The following is a 26566-nucleotide window of genomic DNA, read 5'->3' on the forward strand; positions in this document are numbered from 1 at the left end:
GTGTTCGGTCCACTACTTGCGGCCGAAATACGTCCGTCAATTACGGACGTAATTAGTGTGTGTGCACATACCCTTAGAAGGTGCTAGGCAGCCCGTCTGATTTAATAGTATTAGGCGTAACTAATATGACTACAAGCCAGCATGGTGCACTACACGTAACTGTGTGACTGGCATCTATAGAAGCCTTATCTGTGTGCAATTATAATACTAAGTAGACACCCCCCTCATGGTGAGCGGATGTTCATCAGTGTTTTGGACCTGTGCTACCTCCCTCGTATAGCATTGTGGTTTATTTGCATGTTGCTGGGAATTGGTTTTTAACCTGCCATCGTATCAAGTATGGCTTTTTCTGTGATTTTGGGTAGATTTCATTCAGTTTTCTGTGATTTGAATGGACTCAAAAGGATAGAAAAGTATAAAGGAAAGACTGCACCAAATGCCCTTCAAATGCCTTATTACAAAGTATTCTCCTCTAGAAGCATTGGCTATATTCTAGTTTCCATATTACGGCCATAATACCTAGACCTCATCTTATGGTGATCTATGTTCGGCTCAGTAGAACCTCAGCAGTTCCGGGTATTACGGCCATAATACAGATGCTGAAATGTGGCAGCATTGCGGACATCTGAAACTGTCCTTATTCTAAAAACAATTATCCTAAAACAATTAGGGCCTAAATAACTTGACTTCCATGTTAAAGAAAAAATACGTTAAAACAACTAAAGCAACAAACAAACCTAAAATAATCTCAGCATTTGCCGGGTTACTTTTTAAATAGTAATCTGAAAAAGAAACAATGTTGCTATGTCTACAATGGTAGTTTCTAGAACCGTGCTCCTAGTGATCCCCAAATTTAGATGTCCTAGCTGTGGCACTAACAATTCACTGTTAATTGCTATCTGCCTGGAATAAAAGATTTATATGGCAGATAGACACAATAGTTTGTTACAGAGGGGTCAATGCATCAAGTCATGTACTGAAACTTCAGCACCCACCCCCATAATAATAGTGAGCAAATTACAGCTCTCGAGCTCTGTGCACTTGATTATAGTGTGTTCATGAACTTGCAAGCTCTTAATTAAAAAGTCATATTATAAAAGGCAATACAAACCACTTACAAGAACTTCATGCTCCCTCCGCAGTAAATAAAAATGTTTTTGCCAATGTATGGACTCTTTTGAACCTGGAATGGATGGTTTAAAATGTAAAGCTCAACTGGAAGCTATTAACACATTCAGTACAAAGTTGTTTTGTCATTTGTTTTTGTTATTTTTTATTGTATTTATTTTTGTTCCATTAGGCCCGAGTCACACGGAGTATTTTGAAGGTAGAAAAAATCTGCCTCAAAATTCCTGAAAGAATTTTGAGTCAGACTTTGACCTGACTGCACTTTCTTTCTGCGGTTTTCGTGTAGTTTTTCTAAGCGTTTTTCGGCCGCTGCCAAAGAGCGCCGCGGGCAAAAAACACAGCATAAAACGCTTTCTTTGCCTCCCATTGATTTCAATTGGAGGTCAGAGATGGAACCGCGGGAAGAAAGAGCATGATGCTTTTTTGTCCCGCGAGCGGGGAAAAAAACCGGCTTCGCCTCCCATTGAGATCAATATAAGGCGGTTTCGGCGTTTTTTTGGTGCGGATTCCAATGCGGTTTCTGCGTCAAAATCAGCGCCAAAAAAAAATAATCAGTGTGAACAGGGCCTTAAGTGTCAACTCTGGATTGTTTCTTAATTCACTGAAGATTTAATAAAGTAAAAAAGCAAAATTAAAACGAATTTTAAAAAAAATTGTTAAAAAAAATATATTATCTTTTTAAAATAAAGGGTTACCCCCCCCACCGTTCTTTGCAGATATATGTCCTTAAATCATAATAAATGAAGGCATAACACTAGGATATGCCATCACTTACTGATTGCAGTGTGGGTTAGGGTTCCAACTAACGAGGTCCTAGTAACTGGACACGGTAGGTGGTTGGCAACGCGCCACTGGAACCAGACGATGTGACGATGTGAGAAACATAACCCCTTTAATATCAGAATTACCCAGTGTGGAGGTTTCTATTAAATGTTAGGTCAAATACAAGTCTACAAGTATTAGTAAATGAACTTTATCTTTCACAAGTGCATATGATATTCTGAAAGAAGCCCTGAGGATCTGCAGAAATGTAATCCCTCAGACAATGAAAGACTTTCTAAAGGTGTGAGATCTCCAGCTTCTTTAACCTCCTAACTAGAATTGCTTTAGACTCTTTGAAGCACCAGGAACACAGAAGGTCAAAAGATGAAGAAAGAAGTCGGAAAGCAGGAACCTTTCTACCGTTAAAGAGAAGCTGTGGGAAACATTATTCTCCATGTAGTGACAGACACTTCAAAGCACATTTTTATGACCAAGTTTTGATTAAGCCTGAGGCTTATCAAACATTCAACGGTACAGCATATTAAATAAGTATCTTATTAGCATTTACTGTCGTCTGAAAGAAAATATGACTTTTACAGTTATAAAGTAAATCTTCAAAGAGTAGCCTGACTGTGGATAGACCAAACAAACACAAAAGACACAACAAATTAGAACCCCAAATATAGCCTTTGGCGCCAAGTAGCAGTCAAAAAAACTAACATGGATCAATGGTGGATATTGCAGAATAGACCAACCATCAGACGATGGGTCCACAAATGGCCATGCTCCGATTCCAATACCCTTTTTGTAGACTCTATTTCATGACATCATCCTTTATAGTGTTTGGCACACAATTCTACTTTACAATCTTCAGCAATCAGCATCAATACTCCATAAGGCTTTCAACTAAAGAGGTTGTATCACCAGTTTAGTAATGCCCAATCTCCTAGTTAATCTAATAGGCGCTGCCATACTGATAATTCCAGTGAAAATTGTGTCCCAAAAACGTTATTATTTTAAAAGTTATGAGCTTTTTTCTAAATATGCAAATGAGCCTATACTTGACAAGTCGGTGTCAACACCAGCAATTCACCTGAGGTGGAGCCTCCTCACAGCCTCTGACACTGTCCTATCAGCATGAAGCTGCTTCACACAGCGTGAGAGACTGAGGCTGGGGGGAAGGGAGATCACTTAAAACAGCCATATCTCCGGCTGTGGACCACGTAGAACAGTGCTTCTGCTGTCATATGAAAGATGAGATTCTATTCATGATTCACAGTTCTAGCTGTGAAACAACCGGAGTTATCACCAGTTGAAAAGACAGTTGGGAATGGAAGCTGTATACTATATGATCACGCTGTGTTGTTGGGCAGGGAAGAGCGAGAATCTGTATGAGGATTGGTCAGCGTCATACAGAAAACATTACACCGCCCAGAGAGAAAAGCAAGAGTCACCTCCCATTTGGCTATTATAGCCAAATTAGCATATTTAGAAAAATGCTCATAACTTTGAAAATAATAAACGTTTTTGAAAAACAAATTACACTGTAGTTATCAGTATTATAGCGCTGAATAGATTAGTTAGGAGATAGGGAATTAATAAACTAGTAACAGATCCTCTTTAACTGTAACCGGTTTGTCAATGAAAATCCTGTTGGCTTCTCGACATGCCTTTTTTTTTAATCAACCCTAGTTGGGCTCACTAGCTCTGCAGAAGGCTGGCCCTCTAGTCTACTCTGCCACCCAACCACTGGTGGATAGGTAAGATGCAGGGGCGTAACTAGGAAAAACTGGGCCCCATAGCATACTTTTGACTGGCCCCACTCCCCTCGGTGCCATACACTGCCCCCCTTGTAGATCGTGCCCCCTGCAGATAGTGCCCCCCATGTAGATTGTGACATACAGCCCCTGGTAGATTGTGCCATACAGCTCCCCTGTAGACAGTGCTATACAGCCTCCGCTGTAGACAGTGCTATACAGAACTCCATGTAGACCGTGTCACACCCCATTTGTAGATAGTGCCCCCTCCTCTCCCTGTAGATCGTACCATACAGCCCCCCTGAAGATATTGCCATAAAGCAGCCCCATGTAGATAGCGCCATACAGCCTCCCTGTAGATAGTGCCATACCACCCCCGGTAGATCGCGCCATACTGCCCCCCTCATGCAGATAGCGCCATATAGCGACCCCCCTCCTGTAGATAACACCATATAGCGACCCCCAAACAAATAAAACAAAAGAAAAAAGTCATACTCGCCTAGTCATACATCATCACGCCGGCCTGCGCTGGGATCCGGTCCCTGCACCTGATAGGCTGCAGGCCAAATGTGGCCTACCTCCCTGCTCTGCCATAGCGTTCAATAGTATCTGCGTCCTAAGGACGCAGATACAGTTGAATGTGGCATCGCTACCGCTGTAAAAACCATAGCGGCTGCTGGCAGTGCCACCAGCCTTTGGGGGGGGGGCGTGATGGCGGACGGCACGGGCCCCCTCATGCTGCGGGCCCCGTAGCAGCCCCTATGGCTGCTACAGCGGTAGTTACGCCACTGGTAAGTTCTCCAGGTCCTTTCTTTATTGGTGTCAGTGCTGTTACCGTGCCTAGTATGCCATCTTCTCTTTACCCCTTGCATCAGGGTGTTACACAACGCTACCCGATATGTTATCTAATGATCTACTCTCACTTCCATTACTTGGTGGACTAGGGTTTTAACTCAAGAGCCTTTCGGTCTTTTAATGCTGTCCTTAATAACCTGTTCCATATTTCTCTGTTACTTTATTCAGCTGTAACTTATGTCAAGATATCTGGTTGTACCTTATAGGCGTCATGTTATGTTATATATGCCTTGATCTTGCAGTTGTTTCTACAATTGTGTACATCTTTTCTGTTACTGAACTTTTTAAGGCTTCTACGATGTTATGCTTTATTTTCAATCTGGTCTCCGATTGTTATTTTGTTGTATATACAAATAAAAAGGCAATAAAAATAGAATTAAAAAAAAGATACCTAGAGAAACTTTATAGAATACGGTCTTGAACTGTAAAACAAGGCCAGGTGTAACTAAAGATGAGCCTGATAATAATTTTCAATCTGCATCCCTCACATGCATATTTCCAGACTAAAGCTGGACATATATCATAGAGAAAAGCCGAACAATCCATATTGGTTGGTTTAGCCGGGAATTTTATGTGTATGAGGGCCCGATCCTTTGTTCCCATGGGAGATAACCCGCAAAAGTGACTGGCAGCAGAGCAGCTTATTCCCCTTTTCCTAATGAAATAATAATGAACTCTCAGCAGAGCATATATGTTTATGGTGGATTCAGTAGACAAAGCTATTTCATGTGTATGGCCAGCTTAACTCTACTACAGGAATTGTATACACTTAGTTTCATTAGTATTCACCTAGTGTTCCCTTCTTACAGCTTTCTCTGCAGGCTTTGGTAATTAGGGTTTCCTAGAAACCACTTGACTTATTTTCTGGGTGACCACCATTTGAGTACATACAGATGTAGCCATCTTTATCTTGACTTTTAACGCATTAAATACACAGTTACAAGAAACTTTTACTTGACTTTTTTAATGGCTTTTGTTGTGTGATATAATGCTGCAGCAAGTTATTAGAGTCAAGATAAAGACGGCTAGAACCAAGGGTGGACATACCATTGGTGCAACTTGTGCAACTGCACAGGGGCCCAGTAGGTAAGGGGGGCACTGTCACCTTAAAGCAACCTCTTTCTATCTGTTACATTACATGTAAATGGCTGATATAATGAATTTTATGGCTAAAAATTACTGATGGATTGTTAGATGGACTGTTAGGGAGACCTACAGATGTAGCCATCTTTATCTTGACTTTTAACACATTAAAGAGGCTCGGTCACCACATTATAAGTGGCCTATATTGTACATAATGTGATCGGCGCTGTAATGTAGATTACAGCTGTGTTTTTTATTTAGAAAAACGATCATTTTTGACAGAGTTATGACCTATATTAGCTTTATTCTAATGAGTTTCTCAAATGGACAACTGGGCGTGTTTTACTATATGACCAAGTGGGCGTTGTGGAGAGAAGTGTATGACGCTGACCAGTCAGTGACCAATCAGCGTCATACAGTTCTCTCCATTCATTTACTCTGCAGATAGCGAACTAGCTATATCGCTATGTGCAGCCTCATACACACACACACACACACACACACACACACACACACTAACATCACTGCAGTGTCCTGATAATGAATAGACATTACCTCCAGCCAGGACGCGATGTGTATTCAGAATCCTGACCACTTCTGTAGTGTCTCTGTGATTTACAGCATAGCAGGCATAGTCTCGCGAGATTACGCTGTAAGCTGACATTCACAGCGAGATCTCGCTGTGCTGCACTGTAAATCACAGAGACGCTACAGACGTGTCAGGATTCTGAATACACATCACGTCCTGGCTGGAGGTAATGTCTATTCATTATCAGGACACTGCAGTAATGTTAGTGTGTGTGTGTGTGTGTGTGTATGAGGCTGCACATAGCGATATAGCTATATCGCTATCTGCAGTGTAAATGAATGAAGAGAAGTGTATGACGCTGATTGGTCACTGATTGGTCAGCGTCATACACTTCTCTCCACAACGCCCACTTGGTCATATAGTAAAACACGCCCAGTTGTCCATTGAGAAACTCATTAGCATAAAGCTAATATAGGTCATAACTGTCAAAAATGATAGTTTTTCTAGATAAAAAACACTGCTGTAATCTACATTACAGCGCCGATCACATTATGTATAAGATAGGGCACTTATAATGTGGTGACAGAGCCTCTTTAAATACACAGTAAGCAAATTTTTTTAACTTCACCTTTTTCAATGGCTTTTCAAATGGCTTTTGTTGTGTGATATTATGCTGCAGCAAGTTATCACAGTCAAGATAAACTTGGCTACATCCGCGAGTGATTTATGATGAGATGCTGGAGAGCAAGGGGCCCATACACTGTTCTTGCACAGGTGCCCTAAGCTGTCTGTGTCTGCCCCTGGCTCCATCCATATAGCTACTGTTTCAGAGATACCTATGGAAGAACCGAAACATTTCACCTGTAGAACACCTTTTACTCGCAGCTTCGGTTTGGATCTTAGTACTCTGCTTGCCCGAGCACATTAGTGAGATGGGATTGTAAGGGAATTAAATATCTAAAAAAATAAGTAGGAAGTGAGAATAAGTAACACTCACGTCAAGTGAATAGTTGAGCAAGCGGATAGTTGTAAATGGTCAAAGAGAACAAAAGTACAGGACTAATATTGGGAGGAACAATTAGAGCCAAAAAGCGCATGTCAAATAATCGAAGAATTGAAGTATGAAAAACACTAGAAATACAGATTAACCACTATAAGAGGAAGTGGTAAAATAGCGGTTGTTGAGTTTTGATTAGCCAGGTGGGTTGCCCATACTGCACATATGCTGCTCAGCATCTTCACCTGCCCCGCTACATGGGGAAACAGCACAGCGCTGTCAGATGTAGCAGTCACACCTGGGCCCTGGTGCCTAAGGGAGCCCAAAGGCCCCTCTGCCACATAAAAGGACAAAGTAGTATAAGTGACACATGGTATGTAGGGGGACCTGTTCCAGATTTAACGTTCGGCCCAAGAACTTCAAGTTATGCCTCTGCTATAGGACATCACTGGAAAATAGTTAAGATTCTTACAGCTACATGTGCAGAAGCAGTCATAGGAATTTAGGTCTACTATACAATTGGCTGCCTCGCCATCCTACACAGACTTGTTTTAGGTCCGTTACACTCAGGCAACAAGAAGCATGAATAGAAAACATGCAAATCAAGGGAAGAGGTGATGAAAGGGAAGAGGTGCAGGAGTGTAGTAATAATAATACTGTCATAATTATAACAACAAAGTAGAACAATGCTAAAAGGATATCATGTAAATACAACCCTACTTGTAGATATGTTTGTTTATCATAATTTCACAGAACCTTGTTTTGAAAAGAAGTCTGGACAAATGAACATGTGCCCTCTCTAACGTATAGCAATATTCCAAGCAGAATCATACTCCATAAGGTCTCCATCAAGTCTTATGACAGATGTTCCTTTTCTAACAAGGATAATGATCTTTTCAGAAGTGCACTGAGCACAAAACAGAATCTGCAAATGCAGAAGGAGAAGGAGCTGCCAAAGGAGCACTCAGACTATATTAGATAATTGCTTTATAAAAATGAAGTATACTGTACTCTGAGCAACCTACAGAATAATACATGTACTGAATTCACTGATCCATAGGTGTAATGCAAAATATGTAAAAAGGCCGCCCATCTATCTTGTGCCATTCATAATACTGGGGATTTCTTATACGTCAGAGGCTTTTGGTGTCCCCCCCCCCCTCCCTCAGGTACATGGATTAGGGTGCTGCCTCTGCACCTCCTACATCTCAATGCCCACAATTTTCACAGGAAATCTACTATATTTAGTTTCATATCATAGGTGTAAAGGATCTGCCAGACACAGCTTCTGTGTCGAAGCCCGTGGTTAATCAGTCTGCATCTGCTCCTAGGTCTGATAGAGTGACTCGATCTGCTACCACTCAGGCTGGTAGGCTGAGGAGTGGGATAACCCATCACAGCCTGGCCAGACGGAGCTAGCTCCCGCCCTCGGTCTATTTATATCTTCCTTTGCCTGTGATTCTGTCTGGTTTCCTGGCTCTGCTGCTCCTGCTAGTACTATTGTCCTCTGCTTCCAATTGACCCTGGCTTTACTGACTACTCTCCTGCTCTGCGTTTGGTACCTCGTACACTCCTGGTTTGACTCGGCTCGTTCACTACTCTTGTTGCTCACGGTGTTGCCGTGGGCAACTGCCCCATTTCCCTTAGCTTCTGTGTACCCTTGTCTGTTTGTCTGTCGTGTACTTATTGAGCGTAGGGACCGTCGCCCAGTTGTACGCCGTCGCCTTGGACGGGCCGTGCAAGTAGGCAGGGACTGAGTGGCGGGTAGCAGTGGCGTAGCTATAGGGGTCGCAGCGGTCGCAACTGCGACCGGGCCCCGTAGCTAGGGGGGCCCGCAGGCCCCCCTCACCACACTAGCGCTGCAATGATTGCTCTACATTGCTTGGTCCCTGCTGTGGTACAAAAGAGACCCAGTAATGTAGCTTAAAGCATTGGTGGCAGCTCAGCTGTCAGAGAGTCATTGCGTGGAGGGGGAACAAGAGGGTGGAAAATGAATGATAGATGAATCCACTCATCTTACGAGACCCAGGCCCGCCCACTGTACTGTCCACCCAATCAGCTCACTTCTTGCTGTTTCCCTCTTCCTCGTGACCTGTTCAGAGGGAAAGGAATGGCTACAGCAAGAAGATGGTGTGCGTGTCTGCTGCTCCCCTGCAGTACGAGCTGCTCTCTGACCCCACAGCAGATGTGAGTAGCAACTAGTAATCCAGCTCTTAACCCCTTCACTGTGTGTATGTATGTCTGTCATGCTGAGCAGTCACACCTCAGGGCTGACAGTTTAGCATAACAGACAAAGTATCTATCTATCTATCTATCTATCTATCTATCTATCTATCTATCTATCTATCTATCTATCTATCTATCTATCTATCTGTTTATCTCATATCTGCACTGGTGTAGCTATAGGGGTCGCAGCGGTCGCAATTGCCCACGGCCCCCCACACCACATCAATAAAAAGTTACTATAGTAACTCGGGCCGCGGGCCCCTGTTACTATAGTAACAGACTGACCTTACCTTCCTGGTTCCGGATCGCAGCAGAGGTCCTGACGTCACAGCGCTATGCGCCGCGCACAACATCGAGAGGACAGAACTTCCGCCGCGGCTGAAGAGGAAGGTAAGATTAGTTGCCCTGACTGGCGGGGTCCGACTCCCGGGACCCGCCAATCAGCTGTTTTGAAGGGGCCGCAGCACTCGTACGAGAGCTGCTCCCCTTCATTCCGGTCACACTGTGAATCGATGTCGGCGATTCACAGTGTGAGCGAGTAGTGAAATGAAGGGGAAGCAGCTCTCGTACGAGTGCTGCGGCCCCTTCAAAACAGCTGATTGGATGGTCCCGGGAGTCGGACCCCGCCAGTCAGGGCAACTAATCTTACCTTCCTCTTCAGCTGCGGCGGAAGTTCTGTCCTCTCAATGTTGTGCGCGGCGCATAGCACTGTGACACAGGACCTCCGCTGCGATCCGGAACCAGGAAGGTCCCGGGAGTCGGACCCAGACACATCAGCTATTGATGGCCTGTCCTGAGGACAGGCCATCAATGTTTAGGGACGTAGCAGGCTTAGAGGGCCCATGAGACAGGATCACAGATTGTGTGATCCTGTCTGCTGGGCCCTGTATCTAAGCCTACCACACTGTCGGTTTAGATACAGGGCCCCAGCACACTGTAACCTTATACTGTATAAGATTACTGTCTGCTGGACCCTGTATCTAAGCCTACCTTGTGGTAGGCTTAGATACAGGGTCCCACAGACAGTATCACACATGGGCCCTGTATCTAAGCCTAACACATGTGTTACTAATCGTTTTTTTGTGTGTTTTCTTACAGGTTCGGTCGTTGGACTACGTTGGATTCCAGGACTACTTCGATGACGGCTTTTTATATTATCAATAAAATGGTTAATGGGGGCTGTGTGGGTTTTTTTTTAATTTCAATAAAATATTTTTTCTATGTCTTTGTGTTTTTTTTTAAACTATATTACTACCGCCTTAGTAATGGCCGCCGGCTGATTGACAGCATCCATTGCTAAGGCGGGGATTAGTGTTAGCCGATGCAGAGGCTAAGACTAACTCCCATTATTACCCCGGTACCCACCGCCACCAGGGGTGCTGGGAAGAGCCGGGTACCATCCAGTACCTGACCATCTGTAGTGATGGTCGGCCACTGGGGTGGCCGCAGGCTGGTAGTATCAGGAGGGGAAAGGCCAAAAACAGTGGCCCTTCCCACCCTGGTAATGCTAGCCTGCTGCTGCTTTATTATATCTGGCTGGTTATGAAAAATGGGGGGGAACTCACGTCATTTAAAAAAAAGAAAATAAAAAATAATTGGAAAGAACGATGTGGGGTCCTCCCCAATTTTCATAATCAGCCAGATACAACACAGCAGCAGCAGGCAGCATTACCAGGGTGGTAGGGGCCACTGTTTTTGGCCTTCCCCAGCCTAATACTACCAGCCTGCGGCCACCCCGGTGCCTGCCCGTCACTTCAGATGGTCGGGTACTGGTTCATACCCGGCTCTTCCCAGTACCCCTGGTGGCGGTGGGTACCGGGGTAATAATGGGGGTTAGTGTAGCCTCTGCACCGGCTAACATTAAGCCTCGCCTTAGGGCGGCCATTACTAAGGCGGTGATAATAAAGTTTAAAAAGATACAAGCACATAGAAAAAATATTTTATTGAAATAAAAAAACACAACCCTCATTAACCATTTTATTGAGAATAAAAACCGCCGTCATTGAAGTCCTCGTATCCGAAGTCCAACAACCGAACCTGTAAAAAAACACAAACACACAAAAATAATCAGTAACACAAAGAAGCAAAGTTATTATTCTTAACTTTCCTGGGTCCAGCGCTGGAGACGCAATGTCAGCGAGCTGAGTCCTGTATCTAATCCGATCATGTGTGATACTGTCTGCTGAGTCCTGTATCTAATCCGATCATGTGTGATACTGTCTGCTGGGCCCTATATCTAATCCAATCATGTGTGATACTGTCTGCTGAGCCACTGTATCTAATCCTATCATATGTGATACTGTCTGCTGAGCTCTGTATCTAATCCTATCATGTGTGATACTGTCTGCTGAGCCACTGTATCTAATCCTATCATGTGTGATACTGTCTGCTGAGCTGTGTATCTAATCCAATCATGTGTGATACTGTCTGCTGAGCTGTGTATCTAATCCTATCATGTGTGATACTGTCTGCTCAGCCACTGTATCTAATCCTATCATGTGTGATACTGTCTGCTGAGTCATTGTATCTAATCCTATCATGTGTGATACTGTCTGCTGGGCCCTATCTCTAATCCTATCATGTGTGATACTGTCTGCTGAGCCACTGTATCTAATCCAATCATATGTGATACTGTCTGCTGAGCTCTGTATCTAATCCTATCATGTGTGATACTGTCTGCTGAGCTGTGTATCTAATCCCATCATGTGTGATACTGTCTGCTGAGCCACTGTATCTAATCCTATCATGTGTGATACTGTCTGCTGAGCTGTGTATCTAATCCAATCATGTGTGATACTGTCTGCTGAGCTGTGTATCTAATCCAATCATGTGTGATACTGTCTGCTGAGCCACTGTATCTAATCCTATCATGTGTGATACTGTCTGCTGAGCTGTGTATCTAATCCAATCATGTGTGATACTGTCTGCTGAGCTGTGTATCTAATCCTATCATGTGTGATACTGTCTGCTCAGCCACTGTATCTAATCCTATCATGTGTGATACTGTCTGCTAAGTCATTGTATCTAATCCTATCATGTGTGATACTGTCTGCTGGGCCCTATCTCTAATCCTATCATGTGTGATACTGTCTGCTGAGCCACTGTATCTAATCCTATCCATAGTTTATAGGGTCGTAGTGCTATAGATATGCGGTCTCCTATACACACATTCTTTTGGGCAGACACATATGTATTAGGGCTATTTCCCCTGACATTTTAAGCCCTTAGTGACGCCCCGGCTGCTAGTGCTGCATTGTTGGGTCACTTAGACCCAGCGATGCAGCTGAAAGTTGCGGACCGTCGGCCATGAGAAGTTTGCGGGGGGGGGGGGGGGGGGGTAGCCAATAAGAACTTTTGCATCGGGGCCCATGAGCCTTTAGCTACGCCCCTGGCGGGTAGATTAGGGCTCACCTGTCTGTCTCCCTACCTCAACATTACAATAGGATGAGAATTTTGTGATGACATTTCTATGCAATTTGCAATACTAAGTAGTTTTACAAAAGACTGCAGGTAAAACTACTACATTATCTTAACTGAGAAATGTATCAAGAGCCCCAGAGTTGAATGACAAATTAAGATTTGTTACATCCGTATATACACAATACCAAGCCAGCTGCTACACAAACAATGGAAATTTAATTATTGGAGTAACAAACAAGGATATATATTTCATAAGCAAATATTAATTTCATGACAAATATTATTAATATAGGGTTACTCTCAAGAGCTTAGTCCATTTTCCAATAGCCAAGAATGACCAATCTTATATGTTAAAGAATTTCCATTTAGATCTTGTTTACACATTAATATTTGCTTTGTGAGTCTTAAATGGACACTAACTTTCCAAACAACTTAGGCTAATCTAATAGTATAACTGATATATCTCAACATTGTAATTTATTTACTATTAAAAGTTAGTAGTTTAATCGATGCAAACCCTGTGTGAAATCACGGCTACTAGGTGTCTCCATTCCTGCAATCTGCGGTCAACCCCCTGTTATCAAGCAAAATATGTCCCTAGTTACAGACGGAATGCAGAAGGTGGGAATGTGTCTCTTCTCTCCCTGACAATACAAGCCTGTGGAGAGGGGAGGGGGATGAGAAGAAAAGGGAGACACAGACACGCTGCTTATTGAAGTACATGGAAAGTAGAGAGGGAGGATGGATCAGCAGAAAGAGACAGGCACTGCTGCCTATAGAAGTCTATGGAGAGGGGAGGGGGAGTAAGAGCAGAGTGTGAAATACACAGACAGACATGTTGCAGCTACCAGGTAAGTGTTACTGTCTCACCTCGGTGCTGGATGCTCATTACTGCTGCTGCAGCATCTATATATGTGATAGATAGAGATAAGAGAGCAGGATTCTCCTCTTCTATGTGTGCAGTGTATAGAAGACATGATAGCAGATAAACTCTGCCCACTTGCTCAGAGACAACTGAGAATTAGAGATAGAGTTGCAGAGCGAAAAACGGCTAAAAAATGCAAAATACAAGTCATATAATGGACAGAAATAGTGTTATTCGTCATGTACACGCATATGACAGCTTATTCTGAAAAGTCATCTGAAAAGTTAGGTACACTTTAAGTATATGGAATCTCGTGAATATCTGCCCAATGTAAGCCCTCATACATATGATCGTATCAAGGCTCTGTACAACCTCTGAGTTGAAGCAATAGGGCACTCATAGATTTATAAGAGACCATAATGTACCTCTGTATACCTTTGATTCACATACTGAGGCATGGAAAGTTTTTCTCTATTGAGTTCCATAAAAGAAATGTAGGGCAGTCTCCATCGGATGCCAGATTTCAAATAATTGCTTTTAGGTGAGAAAAAGTCCAAAGTAAGGGGCCGGATAGTGCACCATGCAGCAGGAGATGGAGTACGAAGCTGGATGGACTCCATGTGCCACGGTACAGCCATTTGAATACGGCTTTCTCATCTACTAAAAATTAAACAAAAGACGGATAATAACGGATAATAATTATAGTTGTAACATGCAAATAATACTTAGAGGAATCCTGCCCTAAGATGCCTTAAAGGAATTAACGTATGCAAAATGTAATTTTTTTTTGTTTGCTATTGTTTTGTAGACTTCCGTCTAACACCTCCCATTAACAAATCCCTCAGCACAAGATGATGCATATGGAACAAAAAGTGTGAAATACCAGACCTCATATTAACACTAAGAAACATATGTTTAAAGTGTGAGTAACGCCTGTGATTCATGACAATGAAACGGCACTAAATGTAATCAGTGTAATGTGGCGTACGTTAATTATCAGTGTGTTCTATTACAGCTGGCCAGGGCTACATGGCATCCTTCATCACACTAATGTTACACAACTGCCTCTCTACTGTTAGGGTATGTTCACACGGCAGCGTCCATTACGGCTGAAATTACGGAGCTATTTTCAGGAGAAAACAGCTCCTGAATTTCAGACGTAATGGCATGTTGCAGGCGTTTTTCACAGCGTCCATTACGGACGTAATTGGAGCTGTTTTTCTATGGAGTCAATGGAAAACTGATCCTATTACGTCCCAAGAAGTGACAGGCACTTCTTTGACGCGGGCGTCTATTTTACCGTCGGCACAGAACATCGTAAAGCCCATTCAAATGAATGGGCAGATATTTGCCGGCACATTGGAGACGTATTTTCGGACGTAATTCGAGGTTAAAACGCCCGAATTACGTCCGTAAATAGGGTGTGTGAACTCAGCCTTATGGTAGAGCATAATTTACCGTACTTTACTCTTTTTATTGCAGTGCATGTGTTGCGCAGTCTGCTGCAAGTTCTTGTAGGCTCACAGGCGTCTAGCCGCTTGGCCGGATAATGGGAGGCATGTAAGGGGTTAATGTAGCTGCTAGCCGACTAGGGGACATTTTATATCTACTACATATGCCTGCGGCCTATATCAGCCTTACGTTTCTTTATCAGGGTGTATTAAAGTGGGCATGCGCGGTCTCCCCCCCCCCCTTCTGTGTTTATAATGAAAGAGCGGGTAGACATAGGTACATCGGGTGTTCAGTAAGGTTTTCGTAAAGGTCCCAACCTTGCTGTTGTTCTCTGTTATCAGCCATTATCACATGATCACGATCCAATACTATAAAAGTGAATACAGATATTCACTTTTATAGTAAAAATGTTTTTATCTGACAGTGCACTTTACAAGATAAGCCTAGATGGGAAGGTACAGGGGTGAGGTGTTACCCATAGCAACCAATCAGATTACTGATGGGCAGGAGGAAAGCTGCATTACTAGCTGCAGAGACTCCTCTTGCCCAACTGCAAGCCGATAAAAGCATCGTACTGCTGCTCAAGCTGCTGAAACTCCTCAGCAACAGATCAGACAGGTGGCTCTCAGAATCGCAGCGACTCCTGCCCGAACCCAGGCCAGTTAGCAAACTGATAGCACACTGAACATGATGTGCTCTAACGAGTTGGCTTACATGCATGATGCGGTTTTCAATTATGATCCAACCATAGTCTATGGCCGACTGGTAATAAAACTGCCAATGTTGTTAACCCCTTCCCTACATTTGACGTATCCATACACCAAAGTCGGGTAGGGGAAGTATGGAACGGGCTCACGGAGTGAACCCGCTCCATACGATGACTGTGTCGGCTGTTTGTTACAGCCGACACTTCAGAGTAGCAAGCGGGATCGCGCTCGGGCGCAATCCCGCTCGTTTAACTCGTTAAATGCTGCGGTCAATAGCGACCGCAGCATTTAAATCATTAGAAAGAGGGGGGCGACCCCCTCTAACAGCTCAATGCTGGGGGGCGATGGTTGCTATGCCTGCCTGGGGGCCTAATGAAGGGCTTAATAGTTGCCTGTCAGAATCACGATATACTGCACTACATTAGTATTGCAGTATATCGTGCAAGCGATCTAACGATCGCTGGTTGAAGTCCCCTAGGGGGGACTAATAAAAAAAAAGTAAAATTGAGTTAAATAAAGTTGGTTTTTTTATGTAAAAAAAAACCCTTTTCTTATTTTCCCCCTAGAGCATAGTAAAAAAATAAATAAAATAAACATAATTGGTATCGCCGCGTCCGTAAAAGTCGGAACTGTTACAATATATAATTATTTAACCGGCGTAAAAAAAATTGTAAACGCCAGAATCTCTATTTTTTGGTCACTTAATCTCCCACAAAAAATGAAATAAAAAGTGATCAAAACATCGCATTTACACCAAAATAGTATTATTAAAAACTACAGCTTATCCCGCAAAAAGTAAGCCATACACCACTTAATCGACGGAAAAATAAAAAAGTTATGGCTCTCGGAATTTGACGACACAAAATAAATTTTTTACACTTAGGTTTTTACTTGTAAAAGTAGTGAAATATAGAAAAAACTATATATATTTTGTATCGCCGTAATCGTATTGACCCACAGAATAAAGGTAACATGTTGTTTTAATTGCACAGTGAATTCCCTAAAAATGGCGCGCAAAAAACATGAATGAATTGCTGTTTTTTTCATTTTCTACCCCACAAATAATTTTTCCCCATTTCCTAGTACATTATATAGCGAAATAAATGGTGCTACGAAAAACTACAACTCGTCCCGCAAATATCAAGCCCTCATAGTACTATATTCACAGAAAAATAAAGACGTTATGGCTTTTGGAAGGTGGGGAGGAAAAAACGAAAATCTGAAAAAGGGCTGCGGCGGGAAGGGGTTAATCAACAGGCTCTATCACAATCGTATCACTCCATTTCCTACCAGTTTAGCTGTTCGGTATTTAGGAAGATAAATCCTAAATAAACAGTGTGTAACTCCTGGGTAAATAGGGCTACTAGCGATTTTCCGTAAACCAAGAAGATACAGGGGCCTGAATAAGGCTCCTGGGCACCCTTGGAACAAATCCAATGAACACACAGACAGACCGCCGGACACATTATACCCGGGCAGCGCCAGATACTTTTTCTAGTAATGTATAATTTCTCTATTATCATGTTAGTTTATCTTTGTTTGGTCTATGCAGCCACTTTTTCATTTTCAGAATTTTCCACGAAGCTTGAATATTAAAGAGCAGTGCCCACATCAAGAAGTTGTCACTGCCACGCCCTTCATATCAGGAATGGTGATAATGCTCCTGTAACATTATATACATAATTTTAATGGGTTTTCAGTTTTTTTCTAAATAATGTTTATTTATTGTATAATTAAAAGTTATGACATTTTCTGATATACTTTGTGTATCAATTCCTCATTGATCTCTGCTTGTTGTCAGTGAATGGATCAATGGAAACACTCTTGCATACATCCAGGAGTTTAAAATCTGTCCTGATCATGTCCAACTGACACAGGAGCTCTTGTTACAAGAGAACTGTGTTACACTTTAAACCCGTGCTGTACATTTATAGTAGCATGATTTTAAAGCCCACGAACAGGCGCTGTACATTTACGGAGCATGGTCCTTAGCAGGTTAATACTTCATTACATTTTCTTTTTTGGGGTCCATCCAGTGGCGGATTAAGTAGACCATGGGCCCTGGGCTGTTACCCAAACTTGGGCCCCCCTTCCTCACCGTAACTATTTTTAACACTACCTTTTTGGGCAAGCATTAACAGTGTTACGATTCCCCTTGTCACAGGGCGGTGTCCCTACATACTGACAGGATCACACTGTGCAGGGACACAACCTCCTGACAAGGGGAATTGTCTATCAGTCCTGGACCGCAGAAAGACTTTTTGTGAAATACAAGGATTTCCTATAATAAACATGTCAGGAGAGGTGACAGATTCTCTATAAATCTAGTGACTCACAGGTGACGACGTCTCAGATTCTAGTAGTTTTTTTCCTCTTTTCTTCTCCATCCGGTCCAGCGCTCATGACGACTTCTCCCGGCCATGACTCATTTCTGAAGAATTTGCCACTTAGACGTCTCCTCACTTTTCCAACATTTCCACACCTATAAACGAAAATAAAGTTATCATGGTGCCACATAGTGTACCCCTAAATATAATAGCACCAAACACTGCGCGCCTGAATATAATACCACACACTGTAAAACACCATACACACAGCCCCCTGTACATAGTGCCACACACAGCCCCTGTAGATATTACACACCCCCATAGATATCGCCATACACAGCCCCCTCTATATATCACACATCCCCCTCGTAGAGAGCGTTACACACAGCCCCCTATAGATAGTGCCATACAGCCCCCCTGTAGAGAGCGCCACACAGCCCTCCCCCTCTTGTAAATAGCACCAAAAAGCCCCCCCTATAAAGAGCGCCACACACATACCACGGTGGATAGCACTACACAGCCCCCCCTTGCCTCACAGCGCTCCCCCTTGTATATAGTGCCTCACAGCGCTCCCCCTTGTATATAGTGCCTCACAGCGCTCCCCCTTGTATATAGTGCCTCACAGCGCTCCCCCTTGTATATAGTGCCTCACAGCGCTCCCCCTTGTATATAGTGCCTCACAGCGCTCCCCCTTGTATATAGTGCCTCACAGCGCTCCCCCTTGTATATAGTGCCTCACAGCGCTCACCCTTGTATATAGTGCCTCACAGCGCTCCCCCTTGTATATAGTGCCTCACAGCGCTCCCCCTTGTATATAGTGTCACACAGCGCTCCCCCTTGTATATAGTGCCACACAGAGCTCCCCCTTGTATATAGTGCCACACAGCGCTCCCCCTTGTATATAGTGCCACAAGGTTATGTACACATTTAAAAACTTTATATTATAATTATATATATATATAGTATGTCTGTGTATCAGTGTGATTGATTGATTTTATTAAAAAATATTTTTACTTTTTGAGATACGGCTGCTTTGTATCCTGTATCCGTCAGGTCAGCAGGACTGACGGGATCAGTGACACGCAGGATCCACCTCAAATCTATCACATCTAAGATTATAATTTAGCGCAGGGCCCGTTTCACTGATCCCGTCAGTCCTGCTGACCTGACGGATACAGGATACAAAGCAGCTGTATCTCAAAAAGTGAAAATATTTTTTAATAAAACGTAATTACAAAGTTGCACCAAACACACATTTTTATTAAAAAAAAATAAAACCGACGTTATTTTTGCGACGTTTTTTCCGTAGACAATGCAGGTTTCGTTTTTTATCGTTTTTATGCACACATTTTTTGCCATTTTAGAATTTTTATTCATAAAGTTTGAAAATAATAGTAAAAAAAGAAGCTTTTTTACGTTTCAGCTATTTTTTTTTGGTAATAACATTGTTTTACCCTAAAATAGACCTTTTATCTGTGATCGTCATTGTCTACCGTAAATTTTAATATATTACATGTCTATATTAGGGTAATTGGGTCAGCGCTAGCGTTACAACAATGATTGGCGGGGGGGGGGAACGTTTTTTTTGGGGTGGGTATTTTATGTGTATTTATTATTATTTATTTTTTTTGCACTTTACTATTTTTTATTACTATGTTCTGATCCTCAAAGGTCAAAAAAGACCTTTGGGGAACTTTATATCTACTTTCTCTTTGTTTTACACCATGTTTTTCCACTGTAACTGGAGCTGCACAGCAGCCCCAGTTACAGGGGAAATCAGCCCTCTCACAGTGACGATTGTCACTAATAGGGCTGTGCTGGGTCTAGTAAGACCCAGCAACAGTCTGCCACTAACGGCACCCGGCGATCATGTGACCTGTCACATGATCACCGGGAGGAATAGAGACAGCGCCGCTGCTGCTGTCTCTATTCCTGTACACAAGCGTTCATTGAACGCTGTGTAAGAAGACATCGGAGAAGACAGAAGCAGCGAAAGCTGCTTCTGTCTTCTCCTCAGGGTCCCCGGCAGTCACTGACAGCCGGAGACCCGACATTCAGCTGCCCGATCGCGCGGGCAGCAAGTTAAAACCCGAGCCGTAGAAAGTCTATGGCTCGGGTTTTAAGCACCCGTCCCTGACCGCTGGCCGTAAAAATACAGCCAGCGGTCGGGAACCAGTTGGGCAGGAGGATAATCCTGTACTGACCTCAGCGCCGGTGACCGCCCGCCGGCTCTTCTCTTGCTGCTTTGGAGTAACAGAACAGCCGTCCGTCGCTGTTCTGTTACTCAATGGCGGCTGCCCGCACTGTCAGGGAGGCGTGTCCTACCCCTGGATCCCGGCGAATTCCCTGCTCCTCCCCATCTTCGGCCGTTAGCAGCGCTAGCGCGCTGAATAGATTTACGAGATAATGTGCGTTTCGGGCTGCCATGGGCCCCCTGGAAGCCTCGGGCCCCGGGCGGCCGCCCGAAACGCCCATATGATAATCCGCCACTGGGTCCATCAAGTTATGCAGACGTGTCTGTCATTTTGATCATTGACAGACAACCTATTAGCACTGTCTTATAGGCCCATACACATGACGGGTCCTTGTTAGGCCCCCGTCTGCCATGACAACCCACTTGCACCTCACGTCACAGGGGTGCCAATGGGGTGACAGAGGAAGTCAGCTGTTGCAACGGGATGTCAACTGTCAATTTCAGCAAGCACCTGCCGACATCATCACCAAGACTTAATATTACGTCGGTTTGTGGACGCAATGTGCTCGCATTGTACGTCATGGAGCAGGAAGGGGTTAATTTGCTCTAATAGAATTTATAGAAAGTAAATGTCTAAACCCGATGACCCCTTAAAGCATGGAGAAAGTTTTGCATCTTGTGGTCTTTTTGACAGCGCTACTGAGATGCATTTTGGGTAGAGAACAGTCACCCCACAGTCGCTTTATAATATATCCTGTGCTATTCTCAAAAAGCAAAAAAAGCCTACATTTTATAAATTAAACTTTGCAGGAAGATGTTTACTAAAAAATCAAGTTGTTTAAGAAGTTTATTATTAAACAATTCTCTCCAAATATTGCCATTAGGCAGAATCAGATGAAATTATTCAAAGTGATTTTTTTTGCGTGACTAGCTCTGGTAATGTTTACTTTGGAATTAGAATTATATGGGTCTCCTTCATCTGAGAATTCTAATAAACATACACTATATGGACAAAAGTATTAAGACACCTACACATTACACCTACAGGAGCTTTTGGGACATCCCATTCTAGATCCATAGGCATTAATATGGAGTTGGTCCCCTCTTTGCAGCTAAAACAGCTTCCACTCTTCTGGGAAGGCTTTCTAAAACATTATGGGGTGTCTGCGGGAATTTTTGCCCATTCATCCAGAAAAGCATTTGTGAGGTCAGACTATGATGTTGGAGGAGAGGGCCTGGCTCACAATCTCAGTTTTAGTTCATCCCAAAGGTGTTAGTCAGGGTTGAGGTCAGGGCACTGTGTGGGGCAGTCCGGTTCTACTGCACTCACAGTATGTCTTTATGGACCTTCTGCACTGGGCACAGTCATGCTGGAACAGAAAGGGACCGAACCCTAAACTGTTCCGACAAAGTTGGAAGCTACAATTGTCCAAAATGTTTTGGTATGTTGAAGCATTAAGATTTCACCTAGGCCAACTCCTGATAAACATCCCCATAGCATTATCCCTCCTCCACCAAACTTTACAGCTGGCACAATGCAGGCAGGCTGGTAACGTTCTCCTGGCATTCACCAAACCCAGACTCGTCCATCAGACTGCCAGATAGAGAAGCGTGATCCATCACTCCACAGAACACGTTTCCACTGCTCCAGAGTCCAATGGCGGCGTGAATTACACCACTCCACTGTATTGCAATCGGAAATATTAGAAGTAAATACAGACTTAAAGTGTAGCTAAACGTTTGACAAACTTCTGACGTGTCATAGTGACATGTCAGAAGTTTGGATTGGTGGGGGTCCGAGCACTGAGACACCCACCAATCGCTAGAACGAAGCAGCTGAAGTGCTCGTGTGAGCGCTCAGCCACTTCGTGTCTGTTCGTCTTTTTCCAGAACTAAATGTATCGGTGTACAGACTCAATAGAAAGTCAATGAGCCCGTACTCCAATACATCGGCTTTCCGGAAAAAGCCGAACAGACACAAAGCAGCTGAGCGCACATATGAGTACTTCAGCTGCTTCGTTCTAGCGATTGGTGGGGGTCTCAGTGCTCGGACCCCCACCAATCCAAACTTCTGACATGTTACTATGACATGTCAGAAGTTTGTCAAATGCTTAGCTACACTTTAAAAATCCTGTCAGTGACTTGGACACACAGATAACAGGACACCGTACCACGTTATAGGCAATTAACTCTGGTAACTTACACAGATTTAGGAGTAATAAAGAAAGGGGCCACCAATCACACAATAGATTATGTGAGAGATAGACCACATTGGTGTGCACCACCTAGGTAAGTATGATTAAATAGGGGAAGGGAGGAGAGGAAAAATGTGCGGTCTCATAATATAATATAGAGCTTTTATTAGTATTATTAAAATTAAACAAATAATAAAATTCCAATTAATGCAACTGGCTGTGTGCGAGTGACCCCTGAACTCACACTCCCCTATGGGGCAAAGAGAACGATGTCGCAAGTAATGTGTTACTGTAGACTTTAGACCGCAGTCTACACCAGAAACAGCACGTAGATGCGAAGACTGGAAGCCGCCTGGTAGACAGCGCTGCCGGAGTATAGTCCGGACAATGCAATCTCCTGCAGTGGTGCTCCATGAGTGGTCAGTAGAGCGGTGGATGCCGTCCGGAGTTCAGAGCCGGCACAAACGAGGTAATCTCGCTGTGCAGTGCCCGTGAGGCTTGATGCAAACCCGGGTGCTATGCAGCCTACGTAACCGGAACTGCACCGGACAAGGCGATCGTCTGCAGCGGCGCCCCAAGTGGGTTACACTGGGGCGGCGATGCCGGAGAGACCGTCCAGTCTGAGATACCGGAGGGATTAACCTCCAAGGTGAGGTAAGAGGAAACAGTGGAGCACTGAATTACACTCCACTGCTAGACTAAGCCCAGCGAGGTTATGCTGTGGTATCGCGAGACCTCGCTGGCTTGCATCCAGAACAGCTGGTAGCTTGTCTCATAGCGAGAAACTAGCCACGTCCACACTATATTGAATTGTAGTGGACTGTATAGGTAATAGGCCCTATTGTTGCACATCGAAATATATAAAAAACCATGCACCCAACACGTGTTTCACCAGCATTCTGGCTTCTTCTAGGGGACTATTGCAATCGGAAATTTAACAAGTTAATGCAGACTTAAAAATCCTGTCATTGACTTGAAGACACACAGATAACAGGACACTTTGTACCCCGTAATAGGCAGTTAACTCTGGTAATTTACACAGATTTAGCACTGTCAGCATAAAAAGAATCAATTATTTAATCTCAGCCCACACAGGTATAGAAATAGACTTGTAAGCCCTTGCAATATGTATACTTGTGAGCAGCAATGTTTCCTTTTTGTGTGTGTCTCTACTGTGAAAACCTTGCTCTGTAGAGGTGTGTGGGAGTGGAGAAAGGTGAATATACTGTAAGAGAGGCACTGCCTACATATGGCACTGCGGTTCTCAGTAGAGTACACACCTTTTAAATGTCATCAGAGAGAACGTGGGTTGTTCTTATCCCGTGTACTGGATGAAACCCTCTATATTCTCTGTTTTTATATTCAGCGCATTAGAATATGCAACAGTGTCAATAAAGAAAAAAAATTCTATTCATATACTAGTAATAGTGATACTCCATGAGGCCTCATGCATTACCACCACAGAAGCGTGGTTTAGCATTGCTCATCCTCAGATTTCTAGTGCATGAATAGATGTCAGAGTTACGTCTCATGCACACAGCAGAGCCATGTACCGTGTCAGTATAAATAGAGTTCCTATCGTTCTGTATAACGGAAGGCACTTCATGTACCGCCCTATGGTGCCTCTGTATGGCAGCATATATTACAAAGGTATTTTAACCTAAAAATAATGTTTCTAGGGAGGAATATTTCTGTAGTACAGCAACTGATGGTACATGCTGAGATTTTTTTTAATCTCAGGCTTTGCGTATAAATCCATGATAAAAAAAACATCTGTAGGAAATTAGAGACACACGGAAGAAAAGTATAGGCCCATTGATTTATACAGGTGCTTTGTGAATGTTGCCCAAATGTGACACTTGCCCTGTATGGAATAATAGAAAGTGGTACCAGATGGTAATGAAGTTATTTATAACAATGAATCACATCTTCCTATAAAAGAACTTGTCTAACGGATAACAGAAAGGACAGATATGATGTTCAGATGTGCCCTTAAATGTATGGCACATAAAAGGGGAAAGAGACCTGTTCACGCAGATGTATTTATAGCACACGCTGGGTGCCATCTGTATGTTTCTATATGTAAAACTTGTTCTGATGCTACATTAAGTCTAATTTATTACTAGTTCCACTATGTATAGACATGTTTGGGTACATTGTCCTACTGGCGCATGTGGATTTCATACTTGGCACCCCCCTCTATTAACCAGAGTGGATAGCCAATCCTCCTATTGAAGACTCAGGACAACCATGTTGACCCATTCAGTTGCTCGCCAGTGGGTAATCTTTTAGAGAGGGGTTGTACAGACGTCCAACCTCAAGTCAAAGTTCCTATATGTGAAATGTAATCTTCGAGGTCAATAGTTGGAAGTCAGTAATGTCCTGTCAAGTGAGTTCTCAAAAACAAATGAAAATGGGAAAAACAGTATACATTATAAATCAGTGAGATCCATCACATCCATCACAGATCCTGTAAAAACAAATACTAGTGTGCCAAGAGCCTAAACTATTTTGTTAAAAATAAAATTATTTTCTACTTTTTACTTAACTTGTCATAATATGTACATACACCTAAAACAGAATAAAAAGAAAAGATTGTGAATTTATTAATTTAATCATAATATTTATTCTTCCCGGGCAAAGTGTGAAAGACTCGGGATGGTACCTAGCACACAAGAAGTAAACATTTAGTCTCGGAAGAGATGGTAATATAAACATACAATGATTCATAAGAGAATAATTTCAGTGTAACAAAATAATGTGTAATTGAATTTGCTAGATGTATTATAGATAGCAATACCCAGTCAATGTATTCAGCAATCACAGTGCTCTCAATTATACTTAATATTGACTCACTGCTAGCCAACAGCGAGGTAGTTACACTTCTATAGCATTGTAGTACACATTATAATTTCAGTAAATCATATGGTGTGGTTGCCTTTTATGTCTGTCATTTAGCTCCTATTTACCTTCATTTGTAACTTCTGTTTGCTGAATACATGGTTTATAGGGATGTTGAAAATATGTATTTGGAAATTAAAGTTGGAGTTTATAAGTAGATGAATGAATGCGGGGGTAAGGCTAATAATTGCATCGGGGAAGGGACTACCGTCTGCATTTAACACATTTAATTATCCTGTTGTTAACATGGAGACCTGAGTCTATAGTCTAGGATACCACATGTTTGCCACATTACAGAATGGCCGGGCTATAAGTTGGCAGGACAATTACATATTATGATAATTGCACAATGATGTAGCAGGTGGTTAGGCGAGATGCCAGGTGATGCCAAGGGACAAAAGCGAAAATGTTCAAATTATGCCTCTGAATCATTACTTATGAACAATGATTATTAATTTTATATATATATATATATATATATATATATATATATATACACATACAATCCTTTAACCTCTTCCCACGAGACGATGTACTATTGCGTCGTGGTTGGGGAGGTGATATTTGGAGTGGGCTCACCCGCTGAGCCCGTTCCGTACGCAGTGGGTGTCAGCTGGGTTTTACAGCTGACACCCGGGACTAACGGCCAGGAACAGCGATCGCACTGTTTAACCCCTTAGAGGCTGCGATCAAGCGATTTTAGCATCTAAAACGTTACAAACAAGGGGCGCCAATGGTTGCCCTCAAAGCTATCGGGGAGCGCCAATGGTTGTCATGGCAGCCTAGGGGCCTAATGAAGGCCCCCATGGGTTGCCTTTCTTCATCTCCTGTTAAGCCGTGTCTCTGGCAGGGCTTAACAGAAGCCTGTAAAAATGACAATATAATGCAATATTTTAGTATTGTATTGTACCAGCAATCCAATGATCGCTGGTTCAAGTCCCCTAGGGGGACTAATAAAATGTGTAAAAAAAGAATCAAAGTTAAAAAACAAACAAAAAAAAAAAACCTTTTCCATTTTTCCTCTGAAGTAATGAAAAAAAAAACAAAAAAAAAAACTACAACTCCAACTGGTATAGCTGCGTCCGTAAAAGGCAGAACTATTACACTATAGCATTATTTAATGCGCACGGTGAATGCCGTAAAAAAAATAAATTATAAAACGACAGAA

General features: G+C 43.0%; 1 protein-coding gene across 6 annotated transcripts in view; it reads right to left on the bottom strand.

Moving 5' to 3' along the window:
• STK32C (serine/threonine kinase 32C) overlaps positions 1-26566 on the bottom strand; it is a 210020-nt gene that overhangs the window by 50093 nt on the left and 133361 nt on the right. Inside the window, exon 2 of one of the 6 annotated variants that reach the window (XM_075843178.1) lies at positions 18118-18263. The exons of the other annotated variants lie outside the window; for them this stretch is intronic. Within the exon in view, the coding sequence (XP_075699293.1) occupies positions 18118-18168 (51 nt within the window). The 5' untranslated portion in view covers positions 18169-18263. The remainder of the gene's footprint in view (positions 1-18117; positions 18264-26566) is intronic. 6 annotated transcript variants of the gene reach the window in all.

Source organism: Rhinoderma darwinii, chromosome 11 (assembly GCF_050947455.1).
Source record: "Rhinoderma darwinii isolate aRhiDar2 chromosome 11, aRhiDar2.hap1, whole genome shotgun sequence".
NCBI lineage: Eukaryota > Metazoa > Chordata > Amphibia > Anura > Rhinodermatidae > Rhinoderma > Rhinoderma darwinii.